This window comes from Rattus rattus, chromosome 9 (assembly GCF_011064425.1).
Source record: "Rattus rattus isolate New Zealand chromosome 9, Rrattus_CSIRO_v1, whole genome shotgun sequence".
NCBI lineage: Eukaryota > Metazoa > Chordata > Mammalia > Rodentia > Muridae > Rattus > Rattus rattus.
The window spans coordinates 17253474-17268388 of record NC_046162.1 but is presented as its reverse complement, the minus strand read 5'-3'; the positions used below and the strand labels follow the sequence as shown (position 1 = coordinate 17268388).

Sequence of the window (14915 nt, the reverse complement as noted above, 5' to 3'; positions counted from 1 at the left end):
CGGCAGTGACCTAATTACAAGGCAGGAATAATATGGTGGCAAATGTGTAGTCTCAAGAGCATGAACAAAGCTGGGGCCAAAACTGACTCTTGCGGGAAAGATGAGTTAAATTCTCTGAGCTTCAGATCCCTTAAGTGAAAACGGGGACGTTTGAGGAGTAAATGACAATGTACATAAAGCCTCAGCTCCTGACATCACAACTGTAAGCAGTTAACTACTACCTACCTTCCCACGATTAAAAAAGATGCTCTCCTGACGGGTGGAGTGGCGCGCACCTTTAATGCCAGCGCTTGGGAGCCACAGGCAGAGGCAAATGGACCTCAGTAAGTTTAAAGTCAGCCTGAGCTATTACATAGGGTGTTCCGGGCCAGCCACACTACATACATAGTGATTCGCTGTCTCAAACAGATTAAACACCCCCCCCCCACCGCCTTCCAATCACTTAGGGGCAAACCTCAAGGGCCTGCAGGCAAGCTTCAGGTGTCAACGTGCCACAAACGCTCAGCATTCCTGGTTTCAATTCTAGCTCAGGTCTCAGGTTCTACCACTTCCTTGGACGAGCCAATTGTCAAACGCGGTTAAAAGCCAAGCGACACCACTCAGGAGCCGGCCCAGTCAACAATCGTCTCTTCCCACTGCCCACAGCGGATCGTGCATGCCGAGGCAGGGAACGCACAGGCCAGACTTGGCCGAGAGCTGTCTGGCAACCGAGCCTCAGTTCTCGGGTCCGCGGTCATCACAACCCAGGCGCCAACGACCGAGCCCGCGCCACGCTACAGACCCTGCTTCCTATGGGGGACGCGGGGGGGCTCATGGCGTCAGAACCGGAGCCCGCCGCCGGACTCTGACTAGACCTCCCTTCCCAAACACCCCATTCCAGGCCTCACCATGGCGGCCGCTCCACTTTACGGGGATGGGTACCGCTTCCCGACCCAGTGGGACCAGCTCAAGGGTGGCTGGTGGGTCAGAGGTCAAGGGAGATGGGAGAGCGCGTGCGCAAGGACGCGACGCATTTCCAGAGGCGTGGCTTTCGCGGCACCGCGCATGTGGGCGGAGCCTGCCCCGGGAGAAGAGGATACTGACTTGGTGCCTTGGGATTGGTGTACCAAGTTGTTTCTTCCCTTCATTTCCCCAAAACATTTAGGAAGAAGCCATCATATGAAATAAGCCAGAGTATAATAGAGTTGGATGTCAAAATCTCTAGAATATTTAAGAAAACTGGGTATTTCAAAATAGGATTTATTCCAGATTCCTCCCATTTGTGAAGCTCTTTCCTAGACACCTGAGTTCATTGCTACCCACGTCCAGTCAACTCTGTAATGTACTGCCATCTTCTCAGTGAGGCCCACTAAGTTCCCCTACTACACTGATGTGCTCACCACGCTGTCCTGATTTTGAGGGGCTGAGATATTTTTTAAACAACAGATGCTTATTTTATTTTTTTCTGATTTGTTGTTGTTGTTGTTGTTAGTTTCTTTTCCATGACAGGGTTTCTCTGTGTAACCCTGGCTGTCCTGGACCTCGATCTGTAGACCACATTGGCCTTGAATTTACAGCGCTCTGCCTGCCTCTGCCTTTTGAGTGCTGGGATTAAAGCCGTGCACCACCGCTATCCAGCTGGTTCTAGAATCTTTATGTCCAAGATGATCGCCTTGCCAGGATTGGTTTCTATGTAAGCTGCTCTGCTTGGTTTGAAAGGGCTCCTCTTCAAGTCCTCACAAGACCTTCTCTGGCCTGTGTGTCTGTGTGTTGGTGACGGTTCTATCAAGACACCAATAATTACACACCAAACAGTTCCACCTTTTGGAGTGTGCATTTCAGTTCTGCTGTGACCGCCATCTAGTTCAGACCATTTCTTGCCCCACTGTCTTGTCCCTACTTTGAATTCTACTCATTTGTATCTGGGTTTCTCCTGGACATTCCATAGAATCAGAACAGTCAGTGGGCCTTGTGACTCAATTATCATTTCATGCTTCATTTGTTTGTTTTCCCTGAAGTTCTCAACCTGTGGATCTTGATTCCCTTGGGGTTTCTATCTCCAGAAATTTTTTATTCATAACGACCAAAGATACAGTTATGAAGTAGCAATGAAAATAACTTTATGGGGGTTGGGGATTTAGCTCAGTGGTAGAGCGCTTGCCTAGCAAGCTCAAGGTCCTGGGTTTGGTCCCCAGCTCCGAAAAAAAGAAAGGGGGAAAAAAAAAAAAGAAAAGAACTTTATGGTTGGGGTTCACCACAGCATGAGGAACAGTATTAAAGGGTTGCGGAATTAGGGAGGTTGAGAACCACTGCTCTATGACATAATCCCTTTTTTTTTTAACCTTTATTATTCATTGCTGTGCCTTCCCACTAGAGCAGGAGCTCACAGTAGGCAGGACATTTATACTCTTACTCTTAGCTGTGAAGCTCCTGGAAGGCTGCCTGGCATGCAGTGGATACTTGTGTATGTTTGGTGAATGTCTCCAGACCAGTGGCTCTCAACTCTGCCAAGATCCTTTAATACAACCATAAAATTATTTTCGTGGCTACTCTTTTTTTTTTTTTTTCCTATTCTTTTTTTTCAGAGCTGGGGACCGAACCCAGGGCCTTGCGCTTGCTAGGCAAGCGCTCTACCACTGAGCTAAATCCCCAACCCCTCGTGGCTACTCTTATGGACCATGTTGCAAATATCTGTGCTTTCTGATGGTCTTAGGCAACCTGTGAAAAGGTCACTTGACCCCCAAGAGGGTTCATGACCCAGAGACTGAAAACCTCGGCTTTAGACCACTATCCAACCTACCTTCCTTCCCTCTAACTCTCCAAACCCTTCCTTCCCCAGGTCACTGTGCTGACCTTCCTTTTGCTTGCTGTTGGCCCCTTCAGACCTTAGTGTTCATCTCCTCCTCAGCCCTGACGCCCTGCTGCCAGCTCCTAGCTCCGTTTGTTTCCCCTCATTCTGCTTTCCCATGCACCGTCTGGTTCCCGAGTGTAGCAAAGCCACAGCCAATGGAAGCTCCACCTTTCCTGTCTGTTACAGGGCACCTGTAGCCAAGTGAAACCAGTACCAACAGCAGCAGAACCAAAGTCCTCTCACTCACACTCCTGTGTCCTCCTTTCTAGGCTCCCAGCGAGCAGAGCAGCACAGGAGACAGGTAGCTTAGAAAAGTTTAATTGCTGGAGACATCCAGGGTGTATAGGCTGTTTGTTGTGGGGTGCACACCACTGTAATGAGGCTGTTAGCTCCATGAGACCCTTTCTCCTGGCCTCAAGCCCCAAGAAGCAGGGCAAATGGTCCTAGGCCCGAGGAGAGAGCTGTCCCCAACAGCCTGTGGGGGACCAGCCCCCAGTGTCCTTGACTGGGGCTGGTGCGGTAGGCAAGATAGCTTGGCTTGTAGTGACGGCAGTTGATGTTAGAGAAAACCAGAGAAAGACTAGGAGAGCCAGGGCATCCAGGGTTGGCCCAGAGACATGCTACTGACACCTACCTCCCACCCAGTGGTGTCTCATGCTGACAGGCCGCTGAGGATAAACAGCTGGCCCCAGATGGCAAAGGAGCAGACAGTCTCTGGAGCTGCAGCGAAGCCCAGCAGCTGTGGAAGTGCCTGAGGCCTGCATGAAGCCCAGGGCTTCTGGGCTGGACGTGTGTGCCAGGGCCAGCGCAGCACTGTTCAGTTTGCAGAGATATAAGGTGTGGAGGGGCCGCAGGTGGTTCAGGGAGGTGGCAGTGGCAGCTGTGGGTAGGCGTGCCTCACATGCGCTAGTCCTGGGGTGAGAAACCAGGAAACAGAGTTTAGAGGGCCTGGGAAGTGAAGGTATGCGAAGCGCCCCTAGGAGGACAGTGCTGTTGGCTGGGGAAATGGGCCAGGCCACACTCACCCACTCATTTTCATCCACCCCTTCAAAGGAGTCCTGGGGCAGTGGGTCTTCTCGGTTCCCCAGCTTTGCCACCATGGCATTCAGCAGCTGTGACAGTGGATAGGAGAGGCCCCGAAAGAAATGACTCCCTGACCTCAAGAGCTTAAAACCCCAGTTTTAACCCCAATAATGCTAAAACTTGCCCTTTCAGTTAGAACCCTGGCTAAGTTGGTGGGTTTTCATTGTAAAACACAGCAAAGAGGGGCCAGAGACAAGAGACCTCAGCACACAGTACCTGACACAAGGAGCTGCTACCTCCATGCACTGCCTCAAAGGCTCAAATGTACACCAGGCTCACCATGGGCTCAGGACTCCAATCTAACGCTGGCTGGGTAAGGCCTGGCTGGAACATGTGCCTCTCACTGCCCTCCCTGGCTTCCTGTGCCCTGGGGGCAGCAAACACCCCTGGGTGTGACCCCTCCCCAGAGTCTGGTGTGCAGACGAGGGTGACACGTGGTTCTCACGCCATCTGGGTTGGGGCTCCTGAGCTGGCAGATCACTAAGCACAGGGAGGACACTGTCTGCACCGTATACAGCAGCCCTGTCCTGAGGCCCACCTCTTCTTTCTTTTGCTGGTCAGACTTCTCTTCCAAGTACTGTGCTGAGGATGGGGTTCTTCGGGCAGGGACCTCCCGGGGGGCTTGGCTCACTGGGGTGAAGCAAGGACAGGCATGTAAGAATCAACCCCCAAAGGATTCTCTGGCACAGATAACTGAGTGGCATTAACAAGTCACCAAAGCCCCTGCTCAGCAGGCCTGCTCGCGGCGCCACAATATGTAAGTATATGTAAGAGTACCAAGTGTTAAGTATGGAACACATGCGTGTGTGTGCATACACACACATGTATGCTAGGATAAAACACAAGCCACAGAACTTGCTCTCCAGGCCTTCTGAGACTGGTTCTGGAGACATGTCCAGCACCCTCAGGAAAGCCAGAGGTCTCTGTGGCAGCAGGAATGAAGGACTGTACTTGGGCCTTCTGCTCCTCATTCCACCCCTTTACATCCCTGCCCCTGCTGACTCCTCGTTTTATTCCTTACTCTACCTGGGGTCATGCCAGGGGGCTGTAAACTCAGTAGCTGGGGTTGTCCATTAGCACCCTGGAACCAGGCTTTGGCGTCGAGTGCTGACTCCCAGGTCACAGCTGTATCTGGGAACACATCATCCTGGAAGAATTCTTTCTGCAGAGGATGAAGGGGCTATCCTGAGACACTGACCAGTGGGCCCGGGATGCATAAGGCCTGAGACCTGGCCCCACCCACACTGGCATTCACATGCTTTGCAGAACTTCAGTGGAATACAAAGGCAAATGTTCCCAAAAAGTAGACAGCTTGGAGGTTTGGGTGTGAGAACAGGTAAGAACTTAAGTTCCTTGGTTTCTGGCCATCCACAAAAAGAGGCGCTTGAATCCTTGACCCAAACTCACTCTGACCCGGGGCAGCCGGAAAGCAACAGGCTCCAAGGAGGTCTGGCGTAGCCGCAGGCATCGGGCAAACTCTACATCCTGAATGTCACACTCAGTCTTGGGCAGAAGGATAAAGCCCTAGAGGGAGTGAAGAAGTAGAAGCTGGAGTCAAGAGCTCCTGGTTGGACACAGAGCATCCTGGAATAGCAGAATTACTTAGGCCAGGACATGGCCTGCCCTTGGGTGGCTGTGGAGGTTTGAGTGAGAATGTTCCCCATAAGTTCATGTATTTGATGACTGGCTCTCAGATCGTGGAACTGTTTGGGAAGGATAAAGAGGTGTTACCCTGTTGGAAGAGGTGTGCCACTGTGAATGGGCTTTGAGGTTTTAAAAACCCATGCCTTGCCTTTCCACAGTCACTTCTTCTCCCTCTCTGCCTCTGCCACTCCCCGACCAGGATGGTCAAAACCTCTCCCTCTGAACCAGTAAGCAAGCCCACAGTCAAATGTGTTCTTTCATAAGCTGCCTTGGTCATCGTTTCTCTCCACCGAAACAGAAAAGTAACTAAGACAGTACTGGTGTGCTGTCAGTGGGAACAACCAGTGCTTTTAAGGGAAAAAGACCAGACATGTAGCACTGGCCAATTTCTACAGAGGACAAAGTCCCACCATGTCCTACTTCAAGCGGTTGAAGAGGTGTAGGGAAGTATGCCGTATGCCACTGTGGGACAGCCCCCTGCACGAGGTTAACACACATGCATACCACATCAAGATAAGAGAGCAACTGAAGAGAATGTGTCTCCCTGGATTTCTGTTTGATTGACTGAGACAAATTTCACCATAGCACCCAGGTGGGTCTCAGCTCATGATCCTCCTACCTTGGCCTCCAGAGTGTTGGTATGACAGGTATGTGCCACCATGTCTGGTTCATTTAACTTAACCTTATATGGTTTAATTTTTAGTAGTGGCTGAATATAAAGCCAGCTCTCAAAACTCCTAGAATATTACAGTCAGCTGTATCTGCTGCCGGGCACAGAACCTTGACTCTCTTGACCCCCATTGGCTCCTGCACTTCCACACATGGCCACAAGGGGGCATGGGAACCTTGCAGTCCAGCTTGGGGACAGAAGGTTCAGTGGTGAGGGTGACATCACCTTGTGAGGGTCAGGTGATGTGAAGCTGTTGCACTCCAAGAAGAAGGGGGCCTCTGGGATCACCTCGTACAGGAACACTCGGGTATCACCCTGTGGGACAGAGGGTAGGTACGGTATGAAAGTGAGGCATTTAGCTACATCAGTCCCTGCCCCACACCCAGCCAGTCCATTCCAGCTAACCTTGCCAGTGAGAAGCACCAGGCCTGTGTCAGGGTCATAGCTGGGAAGCAGGGTAGAGGGAGCTACATCGAGGCCCAGCAGTGCTGAAGGGCCTTCTGCCAGGGCATCAGCCATGTACAGCTGCAGCTGGCGCTCACTTCGGCTGCCGGAGTCAGGGGCAGAGCAGATCATTAGAGCTGAAGAGGCCTGAGGTAGGGCAAAGACTCCCACAGAGACCCTGTTGTTTTCTGAGCTGGATAGCCTAAGAGCCAGTAGTCGGAGGAGAGATGAGTCTCGCCCTTAGAAGTGGTCTGGCTGGAGAAACGGTGTCCACCTCCCTGCTTGGCCTGCAGCTGTCTTGTCCTCTATACAACCCTGGCCCCAGTGTCTAGCCTGGTCTACTGCAGCCTCCTGTCTGACCTCCTCCTTTCACCCTCAGCTCCACAGGGCTGGACATCCTCCCTGCAGTCCAGTCTTTCTCCCCAGGCTTGGATGACTCAGATCACATGATATCTTTTTCGGGATGCCCCCCCCCAATCCATCATCCAAAGTGCCCAAGGCCCGCCCCGCTCAGGCCTCTCCTGCGAGCTTGGTTCTCTTCCCTGTGCTCTACCTGGTCTCCATCAGGCATGGGCTCCTGGGCCAGGCATGGCCTCACCTTCTGAATCCCGTTATGACAGATTTCCTCTCCAACACTTTCTCCCAACACCTGCCTATCTATTCATCTGTCTAATCATTCACCAATTTACCCATTTACCCATCATTTTACATATCCACTGATCCATTGACCTGTATATCTGCCTACCCCCTCATTCATCTATTCTTCCATTTAACCACTCATCATGGGTGGGAACAGTTTTGTTTGTTCACTGTTTTATTTTGGGACAGGGTCTCTCTATTCTGTAGTCCTGGCTGTCCCTGACTCCTTATGTAGTCCTCAAACTCACAGAAATCCACCTGCACTGGGAACGTAAGGCATGCGCCACCACACCTGCCTGTGGGAAGTTTTTGCAAGCTGGACAGATGCTGTGACCTTGGGAAAAGGGAAACCTTGTAGCTGATGGAGCCAAGGGATGGTGGTCCCTAAATCCTCACCTGTCAAAACCAGATACCAGCAGACAACCACCATTACACACCCAGACGATGCGGGCTCCGCGGCCACCTTCAGGTCCTGGACCTTCCTGTTGAATTACATCACGTGAAACTCAGTCAAAGCCCCCTCCACATCAGTAAAAGGGACCTTCTACTTTTAGCCCAAAGGCACTCACCTAAAGGGATGAGCTTCCTAGAGGTGTCTTTCCCCTAGTTCTATAAAGCTACTCAGGGGGGATTTAGCTCAGCGGTAGAGCGCTTGCCTAGGAAGCGCAAGGCCCTGGGTTCGGTCCCCAGCTCCAAAAAAAAAAAAAAAAAAGCTACTCAGGGGCCATAAGACCTTGAAGTTCCCCCAACCCCAGCCCGTGCACACGCCCCTCAGGGATGTTCAAAGCATTGTAGACCCTAAGTCTGTCTCTGTCCCAGACAGAGCTTGCTTACCTGCAGGGGTAAAGGGCTGCTCCGGGGATCATAGACCCGCACACGCCCATCCTTGCAGACAGTGGCCAGCTGCTTTCCATCTGGACTCCAAGCCAGGCTGAAAATCTGAGGGCAGACGAGGGCATAAGAGGGAGCCCTCCCTTTCATCCCTGGGCCCCTGCCTCTGCAGTGTCCTACCTGGTCCTGATGGCCTTGCAGCCTCAGCTGCTCAGTCCCAGCCTGCAGGTCCCAGATGCGAATGGTCAGGTCATAGGAACTGGAAGCCAGCACATCGGCAGCCAGCGGGTGGAAGCGTAGAGAGTAAATCTTTTCTGTGTGGCCTGCAGAGAACCAGGAAGTGACACTGGGTCCCGGGAAGCCACTGCCCCAGCTGGCTCTCTGTGTCAGGGCCCTCTCACCTGTAAGCACAGTCTCAGGTGTGGTGAGAACGTTCTTGAGGCCACCAGGGGGCACCCGCCACAGCCGGATCCGGGCGTCCTCCCCAGCTGTGGAAAGACGAGTGTATCCTCACCGCAGGGCCAGACACGCCTGACTTCCCTGCTTGCTCAGGGACTGGGACCTTCTCTCAGCCCTGGGTACCCAGGCTCCTTACCCACAGCAAGCCGGTGCGGGTCAAAGGGATCCCAGACCAGATCCATTACAGCTGCCCCATTCTGAAGCGTAGGCAGTGCTGTGTCAGGCAGGCGGCCTGGCTTCTGCAGCTGTGGGAGAAACCCCCATCGCAGGCATATCAGAACCAAGCAAGAGGGCTGGTCCCAGGAAAACAGGTGCCTGGGCCCCACCTCCTCAGACAGACAGCCCCGCTGCTGGGTGGCCCAAGCTCTCTGCTTTGGCCAACTTGTGCTGAGTGCCAAGTGCCAACTGTGAGGCCCCAGAAAGTGAGGGCATAGCAGCGTGGACTGGTGGACAAGCTCAGGCTTGGGGTTCAGGTTGCTTGGGTTTGAACCCTGCTCCACTTACGAAGCTGCATGACAAGGTCGGGTCACTACACCTCTCTGATCTTCTTCACTCTCATCTGAAAGACGGGGTAAGAGGGGCGCCTACCACATGAGGCTGCAGGGATGGCTACAGGTTATGTTGGGCAGGTTCCTGATGTATGCGTGGTCTGTGCTCAGTGAGTCCTGTTCTTGCCCACTACAGGGACCTGAGTCAGGGTAACCTGATGGGACAGGGCCCTTACCTCAAGCACAGCTACCTGCCCACCACTGCTGAGCAGGGGAACCGCCACACGCAGTCGGTTAGCGCAGAAGCCATCGCTTTCACCCGGTGTTGTGAGGTTGAGTCCTTTAAGGTTGGTGATATGGCTGTCTCGGTGGAGGATGGTCCCTTCAGCATGGCGGAGTTTAGAACTGGGGCCTGGTGGGCAGGTGGTGGGGACACAAGCGAGTATGAGGATGCTGCGCCCGTGCATCTTTTACCTAGTCCTGGCCATCTGCCCCCTCATCATTGGAAGGAGTCTGGTGTGGGCCCAGGTAGGCCACTGTGGGTTTGCCATGCACAGCTTGTCTAAGAAGCTCGCCCGTGGTCCCTCTACAGCCTGCAAGCCTAGTGCAACAGGCCTGGGTTAGTCTGGGTAAGGCCTTTCCTCAGGATTGGTGGAAAGAGGAAGGGGCTAGGGCTGGGGGAAGACAGGGTCTCCTGCCCTGAGCAGCTTACCCAGTAGACTCTGAAGTGACCTCTGACTGGTGCTGGTACCAATACCGCTGGTGCTGGAGAGTGAAAGCCCCAGACTGGATGGCGTGGAAGGTGAGACCAGTGAGCTGGGGGAAGAAAAGCCCTCCTGGAGAGAAGGATGTGGTCAGCCTGGTATGGTCCCTGGGTATACTGACCAAGCAGAGAGAGGATAGACAGCCAATTCCTGGGCAATGTCTCTGGGCTGCTCTGGGTTTTGGGGTAGGGGTCTGGGTGAGCCTGCTGAAGCATGAGTCAGGTGGCAATTAAAGGAAGGAAATGGGCTTTAGGTCATGGGGACAGAGGTGGCTGCTCCTGTCTCCCCGGTTGTTTTATTTTGTTTTTTGGAGGGTCTGGGGGGCATTAGAGCTGCTGGCATTTCAAGAACAGCCCTGCTTCTTTATTACCTGCTCAACTTAAAACACAATGCTAAGTTCTTTCCTAAGCTGCAGACACTTGTTATGCCTGACAGCTAATGATCATAAAGGCTATTTGGCAGGCAAACAGAACAGCCTCTTGACCACTTCACTATCTGCTGTGGTGTCTCATTAGCTGTAGGGTACTTACACTTAGGTCTGTGTCAGCTCTGGGCATCTCTGCAGGCTGGTCCATGTCGGGGGATGGTTCCAAAGTGGGCAACAGGGAGGAAGTGAAGCGAGGGTGGGGCCGGTGGGCTGGGTTGAGGCTGACCTTCTGGACCTGTGGGTAGGCAGGTCACTGAGAGGGGTGCATGCTGCCAGGGATGAAGGGGACCTTTGGAGGGGTAGACATGAGGTTGAGAGAACCAAATGGGACCTCTCAGGAGTTGCTGGGACCAGGGGATGAGAGAGGAGCAGCATGAGCCAGGGTTGGCCTTACCTGCTGGTTGTCCCCAGCCCACCAAGTGTGGGCATCAGAAGCAGGCACAGAGCCAGCTGTGTCTGGAAACAGGTCCTCGTGGAACTCCACAGCCTGGTGAGGGAAAGGCAGTCAGTTAATGAGGCCCAAATCCTCTAGGTCCCCAATCCCTTGCCAGGGCCCCTCTCACTTTTCGGGGTACGCGGTGGCTGATGGGTATGATGGCTGTATCACTCAGCTGCAGGACCTGGAGCACCTCACAATTCATGACAGCCAGTGCTCGCCGGGGGACAAGGGCTGCTCCCCGTAGTGCGTTCTCCAGAATGCACTGGGTCACTGTCAAGGACACCGTAGGGGACAGTCAGCGAGGGAAGAAAACCGGTGGCTGGGCGGCAAGGAGAGCAGGGACTCACTCACCTGGGCTCAGTGCAGGTTGCTGTGGGGTCACCTCATAGCAGTACAGCTGATTCTCACCCTGAAACACACATGGCCCAACTCCCACCTGACCACGGGCTCTGGCCTGCAGCAACCACTCAGGCCTGGATTCTGCTGGGTGCTGCACTGCACCCTCCACAGGCTTTCCCTCACTTGCTCGTTACTTTATGTGGTGAGCACCAAGGATATACATCAGCATCTACAGCATGCCAATGGCATACCAACACTGCAATCTCCTCTTCCTAAGGACGGCCTAAAGGTCATGTCATCTCTGCTGCCGAGGTGAAGACAGCACAGGATTGGGATGCACAATTCTCACTTACAGGAAACAGCACAAGGGCCTAAATTCTGAGTAGTGTGCCATGTGGAGGGCAGAGGGTGGGGGCGATCCAACGCTTTGCTCACCTTTCCTGCCAGGACCAACAGCCCAGAGTCTGGATCCAGCAGGGGTATCAGAGACCTGGGGAGAGAGGGCCAGTGGGCTGGATGACAGGCAAAGGACTGCAGGAAGCCTGCAAGCCTGTGACTTCCGGTCAGGGACCCAGAAGGGGGTTCCTCTAGCTGGATCTACCTGGCGGCTTCTGGATCCTCACTCTCTCCTTCTGGTACTGCCCTTGCACTAAGCACCCCACACTCATCCAGATGCTTCCCTTCCCTGCAGCACTCACACTGGCCCTGGGCATTGGGAACGCAGACCTGATCCTACCCAGGCACTCATGAAAAATAACACATGTGGAACATCCCGTCTCAACCAGCCTGTGAGACCAGAACGAGCAAGGAGGGTAAGGGGTAGGTCCTCCCTCCGACCTCCAGTGCAACCTAGGCAGAGTAGAGCCCACTCTGGGCTCTCTAGGGAGTGGGTGGTACTGTCTTCTCCACCACTCTACCTCCTAGAAGTTCAGGTGACTCCATGCCCATTCCAACTGCCTGTGCCCAGTTGAGCCCAGCAGTGGGAGCCCTGGAACTCCCAGCTCCAGCCCAGGCCATTCCTGAGGTAAGGACATGGGTGGAGGGAGAAGGTTAGGGTAGGCTGGGAGCCCATACTATGACAATATGACAATCTCAGCCCAATGCCAACTTTTTCACTGGCCAAGAACTCCCACCTCCCCTCTCTGGGCCCCGAGACCGTTGCATAAAAGTCCCAGGCCCAAGGTACCATCTTACAATGACCTCTCGTTGAGGGAGGGACATCCAGGAGAACTTGAGAACCTTCTGGTTATTTTTTGAGTCAGGGTATCTTTGTGTGGCCCTGGATTTCCTGGAACTTTCTACATAGATCTGGGCTAGCCTCAAACTCAGAGTTCCTCCTGCCTCTACCTCCCATGTGCTGGGATTAAGGGCTTGTGCTCCCACATCTGGCTGAGAGAACTTACCTCTTGCTCCTGGCCCCAAACTGTGTCCCATCCCTGTTGTGGTCTCCCAGTGGTGTCTGCTATCCAGTCTCCTCCTCCCCTGCCTACTAGTGTTCTGCCAGGAGCTCCAGAGTGGATGGAGAGCTGGGTGGAGCCCCTGAGTGTATCCATAATTTCTTGGAGGGCCTAAAGCTGGTAACTTGTAACACCTCATTACCTCAGGATGGCAGGGCGAGCTAGCTTCAAAGCTGCCCTTCTCCACTCAGCCTGACCCCTGCTTGCCACAGGAGAAGACAGTAAGAGATGGAAACGGTGGTCAGTGGCTTAGGGTCACCCTACAAGACTGGAGTGACATCAGCACCCCTGCAGCTTCCACTTGGCTTTCCTCATTCATTCATTCATAATCCTTTCTTCGTTCCCTCGATGACCTAACCTGTGCTCAGCCCTCAGCTCTGCCCGGCGATGTGAGTAGAGCGGAAAGTTGCAGACCCAGCACAGTGCTCAAGGCACTCAGCTGCCTGGTGCACAGCAGACACAGTCTCATAACCAGACAAAGGGCAGAAGACTTCCTTACGGCTATGCAGTAGCAGGCTGGGCCACTGGGGAGTGAGTGGGAGTTTCTTTGATTCCAGTGTTTGGGAGAAGCCAAACATGACACATTCCAGACAAGGAAAACATTACATGCCAAGGGCTTACAGCAGGTGCTGGATTAAAGCCTTTCGAGGGACAGGAGATGTGATGTGTTTGCCGGCCCAGGCAGGGAAGCGATGGCTGGCACTCAGGTGGGCAGGGCCGGATGAAACAGAGCGGGGTGAGTCAGAAGCCCTGATTCCAGCCGGTGATAAGCAATCAGAAGGTAGTTATTTTTTGTTTGTTTTGTGAAACTGGGGAGTTCTGACAGGGCCATGCCAGGCAAATCACTCTACCATCCAGGTGTACGATTTAAACCAAGTAGGGAGGGAACAAGATGACACTGAGACGAGATGGGCGCAGACTACTAAGGAAGGAAAGGTTGGGAAACTGGGAGCTGAAGGAGCACAGAAGTGGAGCAGAGGCAGGGACGGGATCTGGGGACACCTCTGTGGCCTTCTGCTATACTGCCCAGGAGGGAGTATGAGAAGAACCCCAAGAATTCCCTTGGAGCACTGACAGCTTACCAGCTCTCTGAAATACCTCCTAAAGAAGCCTATCTAGGCCTTCCCTCATCCTACCTCCCTCAGAGCCTGGCCACTGACTCAGGTGTTAGGTGGCAGGAGCAGGAAGTCACAGAGGACAGGGTTGGCTCCTCTGACAGGTCAGGCCAGTCCTCCTTGCCTCAGGTAGAGCTGTCTGGACATCTCTGCTAGGCAGGAGCATCCTGCTGCCCACTGCCCAGGATGGGCGGGGAAACGGGGTCACGGCATCTGGCACTAACAGCTGACAGCTGGTATGGGCCTGCCTCTAGGCCTTGTGAGGAGAGCCGAGCTGTGTCTGGGTCAGGATGCAGAACACACTTTGACTTGACTAGATGGGAAGGGATACAGTACCCACGTCTGTGCTGCCGCTGTGGTCTCTGGGTTACCACCTTGAGGGGTTTTCACTCTGATGTCAGTCCAGAGTCTATCCCAAATCCAAAGCTGGAGAAAGGCAAAGGCCTGGAGCTACCCCTAACTGGTGGACTGAGGATGGTTAAGAAGTGACTCTGGTCTGATAATGTCATGGGCCTGCCAAGTGCCCTGTGATGATACTGTGAAAGGACAGCGGTGGGCTTGCCTGGGAAACAGCAGCTCTTGAACTTCTCCGGAATACCCTCCATCTACGCTCCCATGGATCTGTCACTGTCACCCAGGGTGGGCCAAAAGTAGCCCATGCCCTCTTCCTTTGTGGGGACCTTTGAAGGGGTGGTACCTGGAGAGCAACAAGAGGCTAGACAAGATGGGAGGGAGATAATGGAAGCTTTGAGTTCTAGGATGGGGCCTCAGAGGACTCGTGGTTTATGGGAAGCAGCTTGGGACAGTCCCTCATTTTGCTGGTCCTGGGTACTGATTCTAGGGCCTTATTTACCTCAAGTGCTCCTCTACTGAGATGGACCCTCAGACTTCTGTTTTGAGAGAGGTCTTACAGAGTTATTTGACCTGACCTTGAATTTATGATCTTCTTGCCTCCATCTTCAGAGTAGCTGGGATGACAGACCTGACTCACAACACCCAGGGATTGAGGAGCCTGCCCTCTAGAGGATTTGGGTGTGGGGTAACTAGTAAGCCCCTGGCCAGAGGGGATAGCTGCTACTCAGCCTTCGAAGACTTCCTGTTTAAGACAGGCTAGGAAAACACATTTTCATGTGATTTTTCAATTCTAGAAATGACTTCAAAGTTTCAAACCTGCCATACAGACCAAATGAAACACCTGGAGTCAGTTCTGCCCAGGAGTGTGGGGTGTGGATGCTCTGTTTACAGCACAAGTACATTCTGGGGAGGGGTCCTGCTTGGCTCCTGGT

The 14915-nt window shown here is 53.5% G+C and overlaps 1 protein-coding gene across 2 annotated transcripts in view; it reads right to left on the bottom strand.

The window, feature by feature from the left end:
* LOC116908584 (coronin-7) overlaps positions 1–14915 on the bottom strand; it is a 65793-nt gene that overhangs the window by 6914 nt on the left and 43964 nt on the right. The window contains exons 10-27 of one of the 2 annotated variants that reach the window (XM_032911801.1): positions 11493–11547; positions 11070–11127; positions 10843–10988; positions 10674–10766; positions 10383–10514; positions 9801–9924; positions 9325–9500; positions 8737–8845; positions 8543–8629; positions 8322–8464; positions 8145–8249; positions 7707–7792; positions 6633–6774; positions 6453–6542; positions 5321–5437; positions 4940–5075; positions 4452–4543; positions 3856–3942 (exon numbers count right to left, since the gene is read on the bottom strand). In XM_032911801.1, coding sequence (XP_032767692.1) covers positions 3856–3942; positions 4452–4543; positions 4940–5075; positions 5321–5437; positions 6453–6542; positions 6633–6774; positions 7707–7792; positions 8145–8249; positions 8322–8464; positions 8543–8629; positions 8737–8845; positions 9325–9500; positions 9801–9924; positions 10383–10514; positions 10674–10766; positions 10843–10988; positions 11070–11127; positions 11493–11547 — 1978 coding nt within the window. Of the gene's footprint in view, positions 1–887; positions 1484–3855; positions 3943–4451; positions 4544–4939; positions 5076–5320; positions 5438–6452; positions 6543–6632; positions 6775–7706; positions 7793–8144; positions 8250–8321; positions 8465–8542; positions 8630–8736; positions 8846–9324; positions 9501–9800; positions 9925–10382; positions 10515–10673; positions 10767–10842; positions 10989–11069; positions 11128–11492; positions 11548–14915 lie in introns of those variants that run through there. The other variant, XM_032911800.1, reaches the window with a different exon arrangement.